The sequence below is a fragment of the Capsicum annuum genome, chromosome 11, assembly GCF_002878395.1.
Source record: "Capsicum annuum cultivar UCD-10X-F1 chromosome 11, UCD10Xv1.1, whole genome shotgun sequence".
Taxonomy (NCBI): domain Eukaryota; kingdom Viridiplantae; phylum Streptophyta; class Magnoliopsida; order Solanales; family Solanaceae; genus Capsicum; species Capsicum annuum.
Window position 1 is genome coordinate 223,754,072 of NC_061121.1, and position 23,450 is coordinate 223,777,521.

General features: G+C 37.1%; 1 protein-coding gene across 1 annotated transcript in view; it reads left to right on the top strand.

Annotated features, from left to right (window-relative positions):
* The window catches only part of LOC107847299 (putative calcium-binding protein CML19), a 40,393-nt gene extending 19,277 nt beyond the window's left edge, over positions 1-21,116 (top strand). The window contains exon 2 of the mRNA XM_016691481.1: positions 20,810-21,116. Coding sequence (XP_016546967.1) covers positions 20,810-21,116 — 307 coding nt within the window. The remainder of the gene's footprint in view (positions 1-20,809) is intronic.
* Positions 21,117-23,450: the final 2,334 nt, after the last annotated feature.

Here is a 23,450-nt window from a genome sequence, read left to right on the forward strand (position 1 = left end):
TGGAATTATGCTATGCTTACTTGCAAAACCTACTCATGTACAAGATGTAGAATACCCATGTACTTCACAAAATTCCCCAAGTTATGATATTATGGATTGTGGTTATAATATGTAATGAGCATGATATTGAAAGCTATGCAAGTATATACATGTTGTATGAAATTTCCTTCCATGAAATAGATTGTTGAGAACCATGCTTAGTATGAAATCCCTTATTTATGATGTTGTGGATTATGGACTCTACTCTTATGACCAAGTCAGTCATGTGTGTCAGTTTTCTTTCATCGAGTCCTGGGGGTACTTTTACTTGAAAAATGTAGCTGTGTGCCTAGAGCCATGTCATGTTTGAACTATCAGAAATAGTCGTTCATCTATTTAGTATCTTAGTATTAGTACACTTATGTTGTCAGTATTTAGACTCAGTAGTCAGTATCTCCACGAGTTAAGTTATAGTTATGTATGTATGTATGTATTCTCACGTTCATATTAGTCAGCATTGTTCATGCATATAACCCTTTGCATTTAGCCTACCTCACTCGTATACTCAGTACATTCAGTCGTACTGATGCATTTGTGCTATGGTGTTTTATTTTACGCTATAGGTTCAGAGGCACAAGCTCCAGGTCAGCAGTATATTCCAGTCTTAGCAGTAAGAGTTAGATGTAAGTCCTCATCTTTTGAGGACATGATGATTTCAGTTTTCGGTTTAGTTTAGTAGTTGGAGTTAGTTGGAGACATGTTCCTTCAACTCCCTCTTCAGACAGTTTAAAGGCTTTTCAGACTAGTATATTTAGACTTCAGTTTATTTTAGTTATTTTAGGTAGTTTATACCCTATTTCAGATGTTATAACTTAGTATGTTTTGTTCAGTTTGAACCTTACGGCCTTACAGTATTATGTATTCCGTATTTCATAAGACATTATGCCATTTACAGGTATAGATATTAGTCATGGGTTAGCTTGTGGTCCTTCGGGGTCATGAGCACTGTGTAGCATTCCAGTTCAAAAAATTGGGTCGTTACAAACTTGGTATCAGAGCCTGAGGTTAAATAGAGTCTAAGGAAGTCTGAAAGCCGCATCTAGTAGAGTCTTGTACATACATGTGTTGTGCACCACACTTATGTGTATGAGACTATGAGATATTTTAGGAATAGTTTCTCTTCTTTCAGTATTCATGTCGTGCCAGTGAGCAGTCAGATTTGTATAGCTTGTTTTCTCATCCTTGCATCTATTCATGCTATCAAAAATCTTAGAGAATGTGACTATTTCAAGATAGAACCTCCTAGTAGTTACAAGTTCAGTCCATCTCATGCATTAGTTTCAGCCCCCCAAAGTTTATTTATAATCTAGTTCGTAGATGCCCTGTTGCATCACCCAGTATCTCCGTAAGGTAAACATTCTTAGAGGGACATAGCGTCCCGAGGGGGAGATACCCCACTTTCTCTTATCTTTCAATTCCTTCTTGCATAACGAATTCAGTCTAAAATAGGGGGTACACATAAGTTGACCTTCAAGTTAGACCTCAGCTGTAAGTCAAGTATTCAGAGGTTCAGTTCAGTTCATGATGTTCAATCCATATGTCACGTAGCAGAATCAGTCATGTTCTTATGTTTCAGTTTAATCTTAGTGCCTTACCATTGCATGTTCAATCACATGTTCGTGATTTAATTCAGTCATGTATTTACGCATCAGATATGCATGGTCAGCTTATCAATACTTTTAGTCATGCATTCACGTATCATGTTATTCATATAATTATGCATCAGATATGCATGGATTCAACTTATCAGTTCAGTATCAGATATGCATTCTCAGTTTGAGAAACTCAATTTATCGGAACACTCAGTCCTACATTCATAAATCAGCTACCCATGCATCAGATATGCATGTACAGTATGATATGCTCAGTTTTTAGTCATGTCAGCCATGAAATCATGATCAGTCATTCATGCTATATATTTTTTTAAGTTGTCTTTTCTCTTATGTCAGCCAGTATCATTCGAGGACGAATGTTCCCAAGGGGGAGATATTGTAATACCTCATATTTTGGACTAGAATAAAAATCCATCATTCCTATGCGTGGATGTTTCAAAAGACTCAAATCCTATAAAAATTTAGTGTGTTAATCAATTATGTAGTGTTGGAATCTATTTGAGCATGAATTTAGATCAAGTGGTCCCCTAACTCAAGTACAAGTTGAAAGCTTTCCTATCTTTCAAGTTTTAGTGAGCGTCAAAACTTGGGTCAACTTTAATCGACCATAACTCATTGTATATGATGAACTGGGTGGTTTACTATATATAAAATGAAATATCTTTGAATTAGATTTTCAACGATACCAATTTCTCCTAAATTCGATATCGGAGCAAAGAGTTATGCCTATTTTACTCCAGCATGTCAGGCTGGAAACAGTGTGACGACATTCGTGATAGCTTATCACATTTTTGATGCCCTATCATGAAGGTCGTCAGACTTAGGTAGAAACCAGCTCCTAAGAGACGACATTCGTGATAGCTTATCACATTTGTGATGCCCTATCACGAAGGTCGTCAGCCTTAGGCAGAAACCAGCTCCTAAGTGACGACATTCGTGATAGCTTATCACAATTGTGACCCCTATCACGAAGGTCGTCAGCTATGATTTTTCAGCAACTGAAAAATTATTTCGTAAGGGTATTTTGGTCTTTTTCTTCATCTTCCATGACTTATAACCTTAAAGAGGCGTAATTTTTCCCATTTTCTTCAGTTAAGCATCTTAAAAACCCTCTCTTACACTCTCAACCACAAGATTAGGGATTCCATCAAACTCATCTCTCAAAAGGAAGATTCAAGCCTTTTTTCAAGATAATCAAGAATTAAGTTTCCCAATCCAAGAACTCTCCAGCAAATCATCAAGTTTTCCTTTCTAAAGTATACGTGTGTTCATTCATGAACTCCTTTCGTCCATGAAGTTCAAGAACCCTTTTCTAAAACTATATATTATGGTTTTAATGTTATGAATGGATTGTTGATTATGTTTATGTATTGAATGATGCCAAGATAGAATCTTTATGTGTTATTATGAATCTATGATATCATATGAGTTGAAAACATGTAAGTTTGATTATTTATGATAAGTAATTGTATGATTTACACCTATTCCTAAGTTGTGCATGTAAGGTGTTTGATAAAATACCTAAGAGACTAGAAATCATGCATTATAGCTAAATTGTGACTAAGTGAAGGATTCATGATAGGCCTCTATGATTCAATGTCATCCATATTGATAATGTGTCTTGTGAACACTGTTGGATTACTCATGAACTCGTCTTATGGAATTATGCTATGCTTACTTGCAAAACTTACTCATGTACAAGATGTAGAATACCCATGTACTTTATGAAATTCCCCAAGATATGATATTATGGATTGTGGTTGTAATGTGTAATGAGCATGATATTGAAAGCTATGCAAGTATATACATGTTGTATGAAATTTCCTTCCATGAAATAGATTGTTGAGAACCATGCTTAGTATGAAATCCCTTATTTATGATATTGTGGATTATGGACTCTACTCTTATGATCAAGTCAGTCATGTGTGTCAGTTTCCTTCGATCGAGTCCTGGGGGTACTTGTACCTGAAAAATATAGCTGTGTGCCTAGATCCATGTCATGTTTTCACGATACTCTCAGTCAAGCCGTGTCTATAGAAATTAGTCAGTCATGTGACTCAGGAAAACTCAGTAATCTCAGTAGTTCAGTAATCTCAGTGATCTCAGTACTCAGTCTGTAACTTTAGTATTCACAGTCAATCTCAGTAACTTTAGTACTCTTAATTAGTCCTCAGAACTCATTATATTCCATCTGTCATCAGAATCCAGTAAACTCAGTTTTAGCTCTGCTAAACAATACCACTATTTTCAGTTTAGTTAATCAGTATCAGTTCAGTAAATCAGTTAAGTTATTTAGTTCAGCCCAGTTATTCAGTTCAGTGTCTTTTAGATGGGAGTAGGATTTAGCACCTAGCGAACCTAGGGATGGGGGCTCACCTGCTAGAGTAGGACTAAGATCCCTAGAAGAAATCCCTAAGTTACAGAACTACGTTGCCAGCATAGGTACGAGATGTCACCCATTAAATAGGAATGACATACTCAGGGGTCGCCCGTTAGCACATTTATATATATAGGACTGATCCTAGGAGTCACCCGCTAGATTAGGACTGACTCCACAACAGATGTCTTTACTGCTGGCGCGGTAGTGACACACTTCCAGTCAGGGCAAAGATTGGACCCCAGTCAACTTAGTTTGGGGTATGTCAGTTAGATGAACACATCCCATAATTTCAGTTATAGATTCAGGACTGTCAGATACAGTCAACTCAGTTCAGTAGTACTGATTCAGTACTGTTAGAGACAATCAATCCTTATTATTATAAATAGACTTCAAGACCACCCATTAAACAGGACTGATCTCAACTATAGTTAAACAGTATCAGAATCATCAGATTTAAAGATCACCTGCTAGATAGGACTGATCTCAAATTTAGTTACTCCATATAAAATAGAACTCAGATAGTTCCATCAAAACTTAGACTGTCAGATACAGTCATTCAGTATCAGTTACATCAGTTAGGCCGATCATCACAGTTATATCAGTTATATTAGTTTTTTGAACTCATGTATCAATCATATCAGTTATCAGAATTTATGATATCAGTATTCAGCTTTAGGACTGTCAGACACAGTCAACCAGACCAATTCTTCATAATTCAAACTATTAGAAATTGTCTTTTATCTATTCAGTATCTTAGTATCAGTATACTCATGTTTTTAGTATTCATACTTAGTAGTCAGTATCTCCACGAGTTCAGTTACAGTTATCTATGCATGCATGTATTCTTACGTTTATATTAGTCAGCATTGTTCATGCATATAACCCTTTGCATTTAGCCTACCTCACTCGTGTACTCAGTACATTCAGATGTAGTGACACATTTGCGCTATGGTGTTTTATTTTATGCCATAGGTTCAGAGGCACAAGCTCCAGATAAGCAGTAGATTCCAGTCTCAGCAGTAAGATTTAGAAGTAAGTCCTCATCTTTCGAGGACATAATGATTTCAGTTTTCAGTTTATTTTAGTAGTTGGAGTTAGTTGGAGACATGTTCCTTCAACTCCCTATTCAGACAATTTAGAGGCTTTTTAGACTAGTATGTTCAGACTTCAGTTTATTTTAGTTTTTTTGGGTAGTTTATACCCCATTTCAGATGTTATAACTTCGTATGTTTTGTTCAGCTTAAACCTTACGACATTACAGTATTATGTATCTATATTTTATGAGACATTATGCAGTTTACAGGTACAAATATCAGTCATGGGTTAGCTTGTGGTCCTTTGGGGTCATGAGCACTATGTAGCATTCTGGTTCAAAAAATTAGGTCATTACAAACCACCTTCTCTGACAGAGGTTTAGTTCTTTCTGATACAACACATACTGAAGTCTCTTATGTTCAGTGAACACATCAACGTGCACCCCATACAAATAGTACCTTCAAATCTTTAAGGTAAATACTACTGCTGCTAACTCAAGATCATGAGTAGGATAGTTTTTTTTATAGGGCTTAAGCTATCTAGAGGCGTAGGCTATGACCTTACCTTTTTGCATCAAAAAACACCCTAAACCGACTCTGGAGGCATCACAATATACCATTAACCTATCTGAACTATCTGGTAGGTTTAAAATTGGAGCTGTAGTGAGTCTAGTCTTCAACTCCTGAAAACTCTTTTCACAAGAATCTCACCACTGGAATTTGACCTTCTTCTGAGTCAATCTGGATATACGGGATGCAATAGATGAAAATCCCTTAACAAATCATCGGTAATAGCTATCCAAGCCAAAGAAACTCCTGATATCTGATGGAGAGATGGGTCTAGGCCAGTTTCTCACTACTTTGATCATTTAGGGATCAACTCTAATGCCATCACTAAAAATGATTTGGCCAAGAAAGGCTACTGACCTTAGACTAAATTTGCACTTACTAAATTTGGTGAATAGCTAATGGTTTTTGAGAGTCTGCTATACTTTTCTGAGATGGTCTGCATAATCATGCTTACTGTGGGAGTAGACAAAAATGTCATCTATGAAGACTATAACAAATATGTCCAAATATTGCTTCAACACACGATTCATCAAGTCCATGAAGGCTGCAGGGGCATTGGTAAGACCAAAGGACATGACTAAGAATTTGAAATAACCATACAGAGTTCTGAAGGTTGTTTTTGGGATGTCACATTCTCTGACTCTGAGCTGATGATATCCCAATCTGAGGTCTATCTTGGAGAAGTAACTGTCACCCTGATGTTGGTCAAACAAGTTATCAATTCTGGGAAGTGGATACTTGTTCTTGACCATGACTTTATTTAGTTGGCGGTTATCAATATATATTATGAGAGAACCATATTTCTTACACATAAATAAAACTGGGGCACCCCACGAAGATACACTGGGTATGATGAATCCCTTATCTAGGAGATACTTTAACTGTTTTTTGTAATTCTCTGAGTTCTGTAGGTGCCATTCTATATGGCGGGATAGATATGGGCTGAGTATCTGGAAGAAGGTCTATTTCAAAGTTGATTTCCCTTTTGGGAGGAACTTCGGGGAGATCTTCAGGAAACACATCTGGAAATTCACATGCTGCTGACATTGATTCAAGGTTAGGGGGTTCTGAACTAGAGTTTTGGACTCGAAGGATATGGTATACATATCCCTTAGATATCATTTTTCTTGCCTTTAGGTAAGAAATAAGTTGATCCCTAAGTGCTGAAGTACTACCCCTCCACTCAAGGACGGGTTCATTCAAAAATTAAAACTGAACAATTCTATTTTTGTAGTAGACTGAGGCATAGCAGGAGTGAAGCCAATACATGTCAGGAATGACATCAAAATACGACATCTCTAATTCAACTAAGTCTACTAAAGTGACTTTCTGAGATACCATAACTGGACAGTTACTGTATACCCGTTGGGCTATGATAGATTTTCCCACTGGGGTAGAGACTGAGAAAGGCTCTACTAGGATTTCGGGACTAACTCTGAAGTCAATAGCTAGATAAGGAATACAAAGGACAAAGAATCTCATGGGTCTATCAAAGCATAAACATGTAAATGATAAACTTGTAATATACTAGTAACCACATCAGGAGAACTCTCCTGATCCTGTTGGGACTGAAGTGTGTAGAGTCTATTTGTGCGCTGCCTACTGGTGGCACTGGATGCGGCACCCTGCTGATTCGTGTGACTGGACTAAGCTGAGGGACGGTTATGCTGACTTTGAGAACCCACCTGAGGACACTGTCTGATCCTATGGCCTGGCTTGCCATATCTAAAATACACATAACTGCTAGCTCTGCAGATACCCTGGTGGTTTCTACCACACTTCTGACAAAAGGGATTGGTTTAGGCGCTGCTAATACTACCCTGGGGTTTAGGTCCTGATGTCCTATCTCTATTACCATATCTGAATTTTGGCATAGGAGCAATGGCTGAGGACATAGTTGGATCTGAGGATTTCGAGCAGAACTGAGAATAATTCCCACCCTCTGACTTAGGCTGAGCAAAGTTGAAACTACCTATTCTCGCTCTCTTCTTATCTTCCTCTATTACTGATCATGGACCATGAGCCTAGATATATCCATCTCCTTAATCAACATTGTGGTCCTACACTCCTTGACCACACTATTAGACACGCCAAGCACATACTCATCTTAGATCTACTATCTGCTACCACATGAGGAGCGTATATATATAATTGGGTAAACTTAAGAGACTACTCTTACACCATCATGTTTCCATGCTTTAGATTTATAAACTCCAAAACCTTCACTTTCTTCAACTCTAGCGGGAAGAACCTATCTAGAAAAGCAACAGCAAACTCCTCCCACTCTATGGGCCCTGCATCTGCTGCCCTTTCTGCTTTTCACTATTTAAACCATGAGTGTGCCACATCCTATAACTGATATGCGGCCAACTTAGCACTCTCAACAGCAGTCACTCCCATAATATCTGTAACTTTTTGCACCTGATCAAGAAATTCCTAAGGGTCCTCATCTGATTTAGACCCAGTAAAAGATGGAGGGTTCATTCAGGTGAAATCCCAAATCCTGATAGCAATAGTATTGGCCACTGGGTTGGCCGGAACAACAACTAGATGTTCATTCTAAGCTGCCATAGAATGTGCTAGGGTGGTGAAAGTTGCTTTGAACTCAACATGGGAGACATGATCATCCAGAGGATCTGTCTGGACGAGCTGAGGTTCTGGATGGTCTCCTAATCCTCTTCCCTTAGTCATCTTTGGAGGCATATTTTGTAAACATAAGAGAAACTTGGATTAGATAAAGAGTTTAACTAGAGCTCATGCTCACTCACACGATATGAGTATTAAAAGAAGAGAAACTTTTCCTAAAACATCTTGTGGCCTCCTATCCATAATAGTGGTGTGCTGCACACCCATGCACAAGACTCTACTAGATGCGGCTTTCAAACTTTCTAGGACTCTGTTGAACCTTAGGCTTTGATACCAAGTTTGTAACGCCCCGACTTTGTACCCCGAATGATACACGGTGCTCATACTCATGAAGGACCACAAGTTAACCCATGAATGGTACCTTCTACATTAACTGAATAATAATATTGTAATATACAAAAATTAGGTAAAAAATATGCCATAAGGTTCAATATTGGAATAAAATTGAATACGGTATAACAATACCAAAACTAAAACATCTGTCTGAAAGTACTCTATTCTGAAAAGCCTCTAAACTATTTGAAATATGGAGTTGATGGGACAAGTCCCTAACTAAATCTAGGTATAGAAATGCTGAAATAATAATCATGTCCTCGAAATATGAGGACTCACCACTAAACTCTGACTGCTGAAGATCTAAACTGCTAAGGATGATCGGGAGCCCATGCATATAAACCTATGAAATAAGACATCATAGCGCAAGAGAAAAGTATGCATCAGTACTTTAAATGTATTGGTATGCTAAGTGAGGTAGGCTGAAATGCATGGGTTTATATGCATGAATAATATGGACTGAACGACATGAATATAACTGAATGGGAGTACATGTATGAATACATATACTAAAACTGAGATCGTGATAACACTGGATACAGGGTTCTGAATTACTGATGCATTGATATCTGAGTTTAATGATACTGTGTAACTGATAATTGAGTGACTATATCTGACAGTCTTGATCCTGTAGAACTATACTGAGTTCTGTACTAAACTAAGTGACTGTGTCTGACAGTCCTAAATCTGTAGAATTGAATTGAGTTCTGTACTGAGTCTGAATCTAAAACTGAGACTGTAGGAGATAATTATCTAACCGACATGCCCCTTTCTAAATAGATTGGGATTCAACCTGTAACCCCAGTTGAAAAGGTGTCAATACCATGCCACGGGTAAAGACAAGTTGTGAGTTAATCCTCCCTGACAGGAAGCTCTTTCATCAACCCTCGCTGGCAGGTAAACTCGAATAAGATATATCAACCCTTATAGAAGATATCTCAGCCTACGCGGGCTACATAGTTCTGTAACGTAGGGAGTGCTACTAAAAGTCAAACCCTATACTGGAAGGAATTCCCCCATCCCTGGGCTAGCTTGGTGCTAAATCCTACTCTCAACTGTATAGACACTGAAATAATTTTCCTAGTTCATACTAGGCTTGATTGAACTGTTACTGAGTTTACTGAGTTCCATTGGCTGACGGAATACTACTAAATTCTGTTAGCTGACGGAGTTTATTGAGGTCTAAACTGAATACTGAACAAGACTGGACATGATACTGAGTCTACTGAGTTTTCCTAAGTCCTGTAACTGACTGAGAGTACTACTGATCGTAACGTGACTGAATTCTACTGATCAAAGCATTATTAGGATTATTCTGTAAATGACACTGGCGCTAGGTAAACAGCTAAATTGTCGGGTATTAAATACCCTCAGAACTCGATAGCATAAAAAGTAAAGCATCACATGATCTTGCATAGCATAAAATGCACACTTATTCATAATGTATCTATAGAGGCATTTTATCAAACACTTGCAGGGCATAGTATATGCACATAATACTAATAAACATGTGAGCATCATGATTCAATTCCAATTTCACAATTTCAATGGTTTAATCATGGATTCACACGAATCTACACACATAATAATCAATTCCACATAAAACGTGTAATAAATCATGAAATAGGAACCTAATTCAAATAATATCATGAATACACATAAATTCCAATCATGAAAAATCATGAAATCAAACAGCTTGAGGTTTAAAAGAGTTTCTTGGACTCCAAGGGTGGAAGGAACCCTTGAATGAATACTTCAAATACCTTAGTTGCTAAATTCTTGAAGATTAACGGTGTAATCTTGAACTTGAATTTGAAATTCAATCACCTAGGGTTTTTATTCTTGAGCAATTTGTGAAATAATGAGTGTATGTTACAAAAAAAGGCTAAAGTTTATATTTTTGGGTGCTGAAGGACATAAGAAAACACCCAAATACCCCTAAGGATGTGACTTTTAATGGCTGAAAACCGAACTATCTATGCGCAGACTAACGCGCCACGTCATTGGCATCAATACGATAGACAACATGCCGCGTTGAGTCTGCGTCAATCCACTGAAATTTTCCACTAGGAGCCAACAAAAATATTAATCGATGTGATGGATGATGCACCGCATCGAGATTGCATTGATACACTATTTTGGGTTCCTGAACATGTGTCAAACGAGGTTCAAAAATTCCAAAACTCGTCTGAGAATACCTACTGACATTCCTGATCATGTATAAATCTAAAGATCGATTCTGTAAGGTTATAAGAGTCATGAAATAGAGTTTCCAACTTACGAAGATCAAAATAATACTAAGTCTGAATACTTAGCTAGAATTTTTCTAAGTTTGGGAACCCTTAACAAGCTTTTAGGGACTGAGTTAAGCTTAGGATTTTGTGGGATCTTACACAAATAAAGCTATCCGAATGCTGGAATGATAACTATTATGATATGCAAACTCAATCAAGTGCAAGTGGTCATCCCAACTACCCTTAAAGTTAATGGCACACACTCTTAGAATATCTTCTAAAGTATGAATGTACCTTTTTGCTTGACCATCTGTCTGAGGGTAAAAGGCTGTACTAAGGTAAACTTGGGTACCAAGATCCTTTTGGAAGGTTTTCCAAAAATGAGAGGTAAACTGCGTACCTCTATCTGAAATGATGGACAACGAAACTCTGTGCAATCTAACCAACTCTTTTACATAGAGCTTGGCATAATCCTCAGCTAAATAAGACATATGAACTGGTAAGAAATGAGCTAATTTGGTCATACTATCCACAATGACCCAAATCGGATCATGCTGGCAACGAGTACGGGGCACACCCGTCATAAAATCCATGTTCACCTCTTCCCACTTCTAAGTGGGAATACTAAACTCCTACATAGACCCACTAGGCTTCTGATGCTCGATCTTAACCTGCTGACATGTGGAGCATTTATCTATAAACTCTGCATTGTATCTCTTTATACCACTCCACCAATAGACTTTCCACAAGTCGCGGTACATATTGGTGGCCCCTGGATGAATCGAGTATCGCACACCATGCACTTCTGTAAGAATTCACTGTCTTATACCATCCATGGCACACATAGTCTGCCCTAGCAGCGTAATACACCATCTCCCCCTTTGGAGAAAACCTCTACTTTCTGATCTTTGATTGACTCTTTCAGTTTAATTAAACTGGGATCCCTATCCTGATTTTCTTTCACTTTAGCAACCAGAGATGATTCCAAACTATTCTATACCCACACACTACCCTTTGCTAAATCGACTAAGCAAACACCTAGTCGGGAAAGCTGATGAACTTCCTGAACTAACTTCTTCTTACCATCCTCCACATGAGCAACACTACTCATATACATTCTACTGAGAGCATTAACCACTATATTGTCCTTTCTTGAATGATACAGAATGCTCATGTCATAGTATTTCAACAACTCTAACCACCTCCTTTAATGCAGGTTCAGGTCTTTCTAAGAAAACACATACTGTAGGCTTTTATAGTTTGTGAACACATCAACATGCACCCCATATAAATAGTGCCTCCAAAACTTTAAGAAAAATACTACAACTGCTAACTCAAGATCATGAGTGGGGTAATTCCTTTTATGAGGCATAAGCTGTATAAAGGCATAAGCTATGACCTTACCTCTTTGTATCAAAACACACCCCAAACCAACTCTGGAAGTATTACAATATAGCACAAACCCATCTAGTTAAGTCAAGACTGGAGCTATGGTTAGTCGAGTCTTCAACTCTTGAAAACTCCTCTCACAAGAATCTGACCACTGGAATTTGACTTTCTTCTGAGTTAATCTGGACATGGGGGATGCAATAGATGAAAAACCCTCAATGAACCATGATAATAGCCGGCCAAGCCCAAGAAACTCTTGATATCCGATGAAGAGATAGATCTAGGCTAGTTTCTCACTGCTTCGGTCTTTTGTGGATCAACCCTAATGCTATCATAGAAAACTATATGGACAAAAAAAGATACTGAACTTAGCCAAAATTCCCACTTACTGAATTTGGCAAACAATTGGTGGGCTCTAAGAGTTTGTAATACTATTCTGAGATGGTCTGCATGATCATGTTCATTGCGGGAGTAGACAAGAATGTCATCAATGAAGACTATGACGAACATATCCAAGAATTGTATGAACACACAATTCATCAAGTCCATGAAAGTTGTTGGGGCATTGGTAAGACCAAATGACATGACTAAGAATTCGAAGTGACCATGCCGAGTTCTAAAAGCTATTTTCAAAATGTCACATTCTCTGACTCTGAACTGATGATAGCCTGATCTGAGGTCTATCTTTAAAATGTAACTAGCACCCTGAAGTTAGTCAAACAAGTCATTAATTTTGGGAAGTAGGTACTTGTTCTTGACGTGACTCTATTTAGCTAACGGTAGTCTATACACATTCTAAGAGAACTATCTTTCTTATGCATGAATAGAACTGGTACACCCTAAGGGGATATGCTGGGTCTGATGAATCCCTTATCAAGGAGATCCTTCAATTGTTCTTTTAATTCTTTAAGTTCTGTTGGAGCCATTTTTTATGGCAAAATAGAGATAGGCTGAGTATCTAGAAGAAGGTCAATTTCGAAGTTAATTTCCCTTTTAGGAGGAACCCCGAGAAGATCTTTGAGAAACACATCTGGAAATTCATATGCTACTGACATTGATTCAAGATTAGGGGTCTCTAAACTAGAGTCTTGAACTTGAACGAGATGATAGACATGCCCTTAGATATCATTTTTCTCACCCTAAGGTTAAAAATAAGCTGACCCCTAAGTGCTGAAGTACTACCCCTCTATTCTAGGATAGGTTCATTCAGAAACTGAAAATAGACAATTCTATTTTTGCAGTCAACTGAAGGATAGCATGAATGAAGACAATTTATCCCAAGAATGACAACAAAATTTGTCATCTTTAATTCTACTAAGTTTGCAGAAGTAACATTTTGAGATACCATAATCGAACAGTGCCTGTATACCCGCCAGGCTATGATAGATTTACCCACTGGGGTAGAGACTGAGAAGGGCTCTGTTAGGATTTTAGGACTGACTTCAAAGTCAATAGTTATATAAAAAGTTACAAAGGACAAGGAAGATACTGGATCTAGAAAAGCATAAGCATGTAAATAATAAACTTGTAACGTACCAGTGACCGTATCAAGAGAAATTTTCTAATCCTGTTAAGACTGAAGTGCATAGAATTTGTTTGGGCGTTTTAAACTGGTGGCACTAGAAGCGACACCCTGCTGATTTAGGCTATCGAATTGAGTTGAGGGGCAATTATGCTGTCTCTGCGAACCCAACTAAGGACACTTTCTGACCCTGTGGCCTGGCTTTCCACATCCAAAATGTACATCACTTCCAGCTCTTCAGACACCCTGATGGTTTCTACCACACTTCTAGCAAAGGGGATTTGTTTGAGCACTGCTAACACTACCTTGGGGTTTAGGGCCTGGCGCCCTATCTCTAAATTTTTGCACTAGGCACTAACTGAGGACGAATCTGGAACTAAAAATTTTGGGCATAACTAAGAATGATTACCACCCTTTGACTTAGGCTGAGTGAAGTTGAAGCTACCTATTCTAGATCTCTTATTCTCCCTCTCCTTCTTCTTATTCGTAGCCTCTTCTATCTGCTGAGCATGAACTATGAGTCTGTATATGTCCATCTCCTTAATCAACATTGTGGTCCTACACTCCTTGACCACATTGTTAGATATACCAGACATAAACTTACTCATATTAGCTCTGCTATCTGCTACCACATGAGGAACGTATCTGGATAACTGAGTAAACTTGAGAGAATACTCTTTTACTATTATGTTTCCTTATTTTAGATTAATAAACTCCAAAACCTCCGCTTTTCTCAACTCCAATTGTAAGAACCTATCTAGAAAAACAGTGGCAAACTCCTCCCATTCTATGGACCCTGCATCTGCAACCCTCTCTGCCTTTCACTGCTTGAACCATGAGTGAGCCATATCCAGTAACTAATATGCGGCTATCTCAACACTCTCACCAGTAGTCACCCCCATGATATCTGTGAATTTTTGCACCTGATCAAGGAATTCCTGTAGGTCCTCATATGACTTAGAACAGGTAAATAATAGAGGGTTCATTCAGGTAAAGTCACAAATTTTAGCTGCAGCAGTATTGGCCACCGGGTTAGCCGGAATAGCAGCTAGGCATTCATTTTAGGCTGCCACAGAATGAGCTAGAGTGGTGAAAGCTGCTCTAAATTTTGCATGGGAGACATGCTCATCTAAGGGATCTGCCTGATTGGGCTGAGGTGCTGGCTGATTTCCAATATTTCTTTCATTAGTCCTTATTGGAGGCATATTCTATAAACGAAAGGGAAACTTTAATTAGACAGAGAGTTTAACTTGAGCTCATGCTCACTCGCACTACATGAATACTAAAAGAAGGGAAACTTTTCCTAAATACGCCTCATAGCCTCTTGTCCATAAGTGGGGTGTGCTACACACCCATGCACAAGACTCTACTAGACACGGCTTTTAGACTCCCTAGGAATTTGTTGAACCTGGCTCAGATACCAAGTTTGTAACACCCAGAGTATGTACCCCGGATGCCACACGGTGCTCATAATCCCAAAGGAATACAAGTTAACCCATGACTAGTACCTGCTGCAATCACTGAATAATAATTCTATAATAATGTAAAAATTAGGCTGAATTTTCCATAAGGTTCATAACTGAAATCCAATATTGAATACTGATACAGAAATTTGAATATCTTTTTGAAATAATATAGTCTGAAAGCCTCTAACTGTCTGAATATAGAGTTGATGGGACATGCCCCCAACTAACTTTGACGACTAAATAAACTGAATAACTAAAAATATTGAAATGATAACCTGTCCTCGAACTATGAGGACTCACCACTAAATCTGCTGATGATAGTCTGGACTGCTAAGTACGTTCAGGAGCCCGTGTGTTTGAACCTATGATGTAAGACATCATAGCACAAAATAAAAAGTATACGTCAGTACTTAGAATGTACTGGTATGCTAAGTGGGGTAGGATGATATTCATGAGTTCATATGCATAAACAATAACTGGCTGAGTAACATGAATATAACTGAATGAGAGTACATGTATATCTGAAACTGTTGTTAATACTGATTATGTAATACTATGGACATAACTACGTATACTATAACTGAGATCATATTAACACTGGATACTGAGTCTGATAACTGAATGACTGATATCTAAGTTCATTGATAAATATATTACTATTAATTGGGTGACTATTTCTGACAGTCCTAATTCTGTAGAACTGAACTGAGTTCTATACTGTGTATAATAGTCCTAATTCTAAGAACTGAATAGAGTTTTATGCTGAGTCTAAGAATAAAACTGTAACTATAGGAGTGTTTATCTAATCGACATACCCCGATTACGAACTGAGTTAGGGTCTAACTTGTGACCCCAGTTGGAAGGGTGTTAGTACCTTGCTAAGGGATACTAATAATGGGTATGAGTTAACCCTCTCCGGTAGGAAAATATTTCATCAACCCTCGTTGGAAGAAAAACTCATATGAGATGTATCAACCATAGTTTGGCAGTAATGCAGGGATTGCTACTAAGGGTCAAACCCTCTGCTGGCAGGAATGCCCCCATCCCTGGGTTCACTTGGTGCTAATTCATACTCCCAAATGAATAGACAATAAACTAATTTCTAGACTGTGCTAGGCTTGATTGAACTATTACTTATCGTGTTAAATGACAGAACTGAACTGATTTCACTGAGTTCTGTTAACTGATTGAATACACTGAGTTTCTCTAACTGACTGAGTACTACTATACGCGACATCACTGAGCCTATTCTGTAGATACTCAGGGTCTAAGTAAACAACTAGATTTCAGGTATGGAATACCCTATTGCATTGTAAGTAAAACATAACACAAATCTTGAAAGCATGATAGCTGGTCACTTTGTCACAATGCATTCATTGAGGCATTTTATCAAACACTTGCATGAACTTGCATACATACTACTATGTGATGATTTCATCCTTCAACTCACATGAACACTTTATCAAACACTTGGAAAGTATAATTCATGCACATAATAATACTCCCTCCGTTTAAAAAAGAATGACCTACTTTCCTTTTTAGTCCATTTAAAAAAGAATAACCCCTTTTGTTTTTTGGCAATACTTTAATTTATAATTTCCACACGGCATATTTAGAACCACAAGATTAAAGGAAATTTTTGTACATTTGACACAACTTTAATTTAAGGCCACAAGATTCAAAAGTTTTCTTTATTTTCTTAAACTTTGTGCCAAGTCAAAGTAGGTCATTCTTTTTGAAATGGAGGGAGTAATAAACATGTAAGCATCATGATTACAATCCCAATTCACAATTTCAAAGGGGTTTTAACATAATTCCATATGACACTACACATAGATTAATTACTCTACATGAATATTGAATTAAATCATGTATTAGAAACCCAAATAACATCATAATCATGAATACAATCAAATTCTTCATGAAATTCATGAAAGAAATCAACTTGTGATTTAAAAGAGGTTTTTGAACTCCAAGGGTTGAAGGAAACCCTTGGATGAACACCTAACATACCTTGGTAAGTAAATTCATGAAGATTGATGGTGTGTTCTTGAAGCTTGAACTTGAAATTTGATGCCCTAGGCTTTTTTTCTTGAGAAACTTTGAGAAAGAATGAGGGATTTTGCCTTTAGAGAGGCTTTATATCATGTTTTAGAGGCTGATAAGACGTGGTAAAATGACCCAAATACCCCTCTGGATGCAGACTTGAAAGAGCAGAAACCATGCCCAGTGATGCGTAGACCAATGCACTGCATTAATGGTATCGATGAGATGGCCGATGTGCTGCGTCGAGTTTGTATTGGTTCACTGGAATTTGTACTCTAAATCTAGGAAAATATTTATCGATGCGATGGGCGAGCAGTACATTGAGATCGCGTCGACCCACTATTTTGGTCATCCAAACTTGATTCAAACAAGGTCCAAAAAATTCAAAACTCACTCAAAGTGACCTATTGACATACCTGATCATGATTCAATCCAAAGATCGATATTTTAAGGTCATAAGGGTCATGAAATAAGATCGCCAACTTATAAAGGCTAAAAATAATTCTAAGTGTAAACATTTCGCTAAATTTCTAAGTCTGGGACCTGTTTTCATGCTCTAAGGGATTGAATTAATCCATGATTTTGCATGGTCTTACAACCTACCATTCCAATCAAATTATCTGATTTCACCGCCTGGACAAATTTCAAAAACCCTTTTTCTCAATTTTTCCCAGGTCCTTAGTCCTTTCCTAGCCCCACTTCACCAACTCCTGTTCCTCTCCAAATTATCGACCCCGATGATATTCTAATTGCAAATTTGATTCCTAGAAAATCATGATCTCAACGAAACATAAAACATTCATGCTCTTCTATTACTGCTGAAGACTATAATTTTGATGAGCCTCGTCCTTTTGTGCCTTTTCCTAGAACTTCTCACACTCACCAATAAAAGCAATAGGAAGAGGCATCTCTAGATGAAGCACTTCAGGCTAGCAAGAGGAAGCGTGTGGATACACATGCCCCTCTTTCTCCATCTTTTTCTCAAGATATGTTGCTTTGTTCTGTGTACAAAGGCAAAATAGTGAAACACATTATTCCTAAACCTTCCACCTTTCGTACATCCTCTGCTCCACCAGTGTCCCTCCCTTCTTCAAAATCTTCATCCTTTTAAAACCCACTCCCCTAAAATTCTCCACTTAGTCTAAGAAATAGGTGACCAAACCTATTCTTTCTAATTCCTCTACCTCTGATTTACCTCCTGATACTCCTACTGAGCTAGATCTAGACTTTGAGTTAGATGAAATATCTACCAATCTTGACTATCTTACTGATCATGTTCTGCACTTTCAAAAGTGCAAGTTGGCTAGAGGCCGAGTCATTACTGGTTTTGGGGCCCTGAGATGGGAGTTTTATTAACAAAATTGGAGGCCCAGGGGTGTTCACACTTATTTCTTCAAGGTGATCTCCAAAGAAAGTTTGGGAAAACTGAGGTTTATGAAATTTATACTAATGGGGTCGCTATTGGAGAGATATTTTCTACTACTATCAGAGGGGTTCACTATCAATTTTGTTGCTGCTGATATTGCTAAGATTCTGAACATTCCTATGAGGGGTTAGGGTCATTATTTCAAGGTTATTTGACCTCTACTTGCCAATATTGCATCTGCTTTTGACATTTCTCGCAAGTTTTCTTATAATCCGCACCTACAAAATCATCGTAGGGTTCTTAAGCATGAGATGATTCCTCTTAACAAACTCTACTTTGATGTTGTTCATAAGATTATCACTCCTAGGAAAGAACAAAGGACTGTGACAAATTTTATTGATCTCACTCTGATGGAGTTGCTTGACACTGAAGTGCAAATTGACTTGCCTAGGTTTATTAGTCAGCACATGCAAAGGGTCCTTCTCAAGGATATAAATGGTCAAGCCCTATGAATTCTGGATTACTCCTATTTTTGAAGATTTTATGGTACCTATTCAAGTTTGGTCTCTTCAGACCACCAAAGATATTATAGGGACTGTGAATCATATGGAACTATCTGTTTCAATGAGGAGTGCTGATAATCCTATGCAATAATTAGGGAATGCTCTTTCTGCTAAAATTGCTGAGCTAGAGGCTCTTCAAGCTGAACTGGAGGCTGCTTAAGTGGCTTATAATGCTGAAATACTAGAACTTCTTGCTCAGATTGCTTCTCTTCAAGTTGACCTCGAGAGTAAAAGATCTGCAAATGCTGAAATCATGCAAAAATTGGCTAACCTCATTCCCTCAGTTTCCTCCACTTAGTACTCTTCGTAGTGACTTAGGAATGCTTTTGTTTTTTCTAGACTGTTTAATCTTTATCAGTTTTTGATACTATTAATTATATCTTGCTCCTGCATGAACTGGACTTAATTGCTTCTTGTGTTTTGCTCTTGTTCAACTTAATGCAGGATGGTTCTTTACTCTAAATTTGGATTGTTTTAGTGATAGCCCCAATGGCCATGGATTATTAAGCACTATTTTCACTTATTTGGGCCCTGCTTTTTGATGATGTCAAAAGGGGAAAAATAAATTATGCAATGTTTATAACTCAAATGACTAACCTGTTTTATTCTAGTATCCTTGTGTTTAATTCCTTTATTGAGTATGTTAGAAATTTAAGAGGAATACTATGATGTTGTGGTGCAGTGAAACATGTACTGATTTTTCATCATCAAAAAGTGGGAATTTGTTAGAGAAATGAAGTTTTGATGATTGACGTATGAATAGAACATGTTATTCATGCTGGTCCACACGTGTGAAGCAAATAGAAGTAATGGGCAAGGCTGATGATAAAATAATGGTTGAAGTCAGAAGTGGATAAGCAAGCAAATTTAGATATGATTTTAACATTTATCACGTGTAAAAAAGAAGTTGAGAAGAAGATAAAAACAACACTTGAAGTTGAGCTGATAAAGGAATCCTACCTAGACAAGGAGACAAAATACAACAAGGAGTGTAACTAACTGATAGAGTCCTATTGAAGAAAGAAGATTACACTATCTAAAGGAATTTATCAGAATTAGCTTAAATAGAATAAATGACTTTCAAAGAGTTTCACTCATGCACTTATAAGAAAAGCATCAATCAACAAATTAGTTCAACAGCTTGAAGAAGTCATAAGTAGAACTTGTTCCTTTACTTAGAGTTAAAGAGTCATAGACTTTGTGTAATAGGTTAGTTCTAGAGTTGTAATAAACTTTAATTTTAGTCTCAGTGAAGTATAAACTGAGTTAGGATTAGTGTCTTCAAGTTGGGGAACTCAAAGACTTGGGAACACTTATCTTGAGAAATTTGTGTCATTGTAGAAATAGGAGTTAGAGTTTTATTCCTCGTTTACAAGTGTCTTGTAATTTGTTGATTGTTTAGGATCAAGAGTTTCAGTAGAGTTGGGGTTAAATCCTATCAAGGTACAGGTCGTGTTTTTTTACACGTCTTTGAGCCAGGTGTTTTCAACATAAAAATACCGTATCTTTATTTACTCTGCTTAAGTGAACCATGTAAGCTTACTTGTTTCACTGATAGGCAACTACTAGAGTAAAACAGCTAAATCAGTAGGGTACATACTCTAATAGAAAGGTATCACTAGTGGAGCTAAGGAGATGTGTAAAGGTGGTAGGAGGCAAGCTGACAAAGAAGGAGACAGAGATAATTGTGAGGTTATCAGATAGTAATGAGGATGGGTTGTTGGGGATGGAGGATTTTGCAAAGATGATGGAAGGAATAAAGGATAAGAGGAATAAAGAGAGTAAGATAATCAGAGCATTTGGTATGTATGAAGATATGGAAGGTAGTGGATACATTACTCCTAAGAGCTTACAGAGGATATTGAGTAGACTTGGTAAGTCAACCTCCATCGATAACTACAAAGCTTTGATTTGAAAATTTGATATAAATGGAGATGTAGTACTTAGTTATAATGAGTTCACAATTATGATGACAACTTAGGAAGAGTATAGAGAAAGAGATAATTGTTTACATAAAATATGATTCTGATTAGTGTTTTTCAATTGAGAATTTCTTGGCTTCCTAATTATTGATGCCAAGAAAGTCCTGCCTTGTAATTGAATTTTCAAAGTTCTTGATTTAACTTCTAGTTTAATGTAACGTCCCGAAAATGGGTCTCGAGATGTCACACAGTGCTCAAGTCTACAAGTAGCCTTAAGGTAACCCTATAAGCCTTCTACTAAATCTGAAGCTCATAATAAAGGAATATAGATATTAAATCAAAGCTAAAATGCAAAATTCTATCTGAGCTAAGCTAAAATTATCTGAATGTGATATCTAAAAATATTAGCCTTAAAAGTCTGGACATTCAACACTGGAAATCTGAATCACAACTAGTAGTCTGATAAGCCTCTACTACTAATAACTAAAGAGCCACTGAGACAAGTACCCAACTGAATCGAACTGATTGAAAATACTGAATTAACTACTATAATAAGTAAGAGTAAAACTAAATAACTAGGTCCCCAAACTATGAGGAATTACAAACTCTCGAGATGTAGATGGACATGCTCGAAATCACTCACGCTACTGAAACTGAGCACCTGAACCTACATTATGAGACAATGTAGCACATAGACATATATGTGGATCAATACTTCAGGAACGTACTGAGTATATTGGGGTAATACATAGGTAAACAATATCTCAATATTAGTGTAGATTTGCAAAAGAATGCATGCTAAGTGTAGATGACTCACACTAGCTTGAATAATTGAAAATCGAGAATCATGATCATAAATAATAAAGTATGCTGTATAAATCTAGTGAGTCACAACACATAGTTCTAAAAGTTGTACTTGTATTCTATCTTGAAATTATACCATCTAAGTGTAGAAAGGACTCACTCTTATATCAGTCAACTGAAATCTGAAATCTTATAGCCAATGTCTTATATAAAGCACTATCTGAATAAAACTGTGAGCCTTTACACTTAGTTTCTAAAAGTTATTCCGTTATTCTTTTCTATAGTCTTTTCTATTAGGGAGGTTCTTCTAACTGACATACACTATGTGAGCTATCATAGTGTCCAACGTCTAGTTCCCTTATAGGAAAACCTCACGTTGAGGAGAAGTGTCACACTCTTGCCAAGGAGTATAACCTAATCTAAGTGATCACATCTGTAACTTTCATCCATATAGAAATAAGAATAATCTGATAATCTGTACCTATGTTGGCTCATAGTTCTGGGGCATGTAAACATACCCAACTCAATGCTAAATACTACTTCTTTTAATCTGCATGCTCATTTTGTTGGAAATCCACTTTTAAAACTACTATACGAGTTTACAATGAAAACCTCTTGTGAATCAATTTATTGTAAACTATAGTTAAATCTGTAAAGTGGATTCCATATCTAAGCTGAGATCAAAAGATCAAATCTTTGTTCAAAATTTGAATATAACAAATCATGGGATGCTTAAAAGCATAATATTCTTGAAATAACAACATTCAAACTAGGGCTAATAACCCATGCATTTATTTCATGTCAAATCATCATAAAGTTCATGCTTGATAATGAAAATATGTATAATTCAATTCTAAATCTGGAAATTACTGCAATATGCATAAAAATACGAAAGTAGACATGTAATTCAACATCGAAATCTCTCAATATCTCATAATTCATCAAATAGTAATAAGTGGGTAAAACCCTAAACTGAAATTCATATAATTTCATATAAAATTCAACTTTAAAACTAATTTTGGGCACAACGATGAAAGAATTATCCTTGTTGAAAACCCCACATACCTTGTTGGAATAATTGAATGTCAAAGCTTGAACTTTTGAATCTCTAATGGTTTTCTCGAAGCTTCTTCTTGAAGTTCTTGAACTCAAAAGCTTGGATTATTGACTTTCTTGAAAAAGGAGTAATGGGTTGTTCTTGATTTCTTAGAGCTAGGGTTTTTTTAGAGAGGAAAAAGATGAATAATGATGTATCTAGGCTATTTGGGGCTGAAATTATGTGTTTAGGACTGTTTTGATGTGGGACAAAAGACCTTATTGTCCTCCAACATGCGGAGTCAAAAACTGAAAAATTTAGGAGCGTGCGTCGCATGCTCAGGATCTACGGTATGGAGCGTGCGCTGCATGCTCTAGAGCATTCTCCCTAGGGGTAGACTGGAGCGTGCGTCACACACTATTCTCACACAACTACTACTTTGAACTTTTAAACACGGCCTTACGCTTGTCCAAAAGCTCCGAAACTC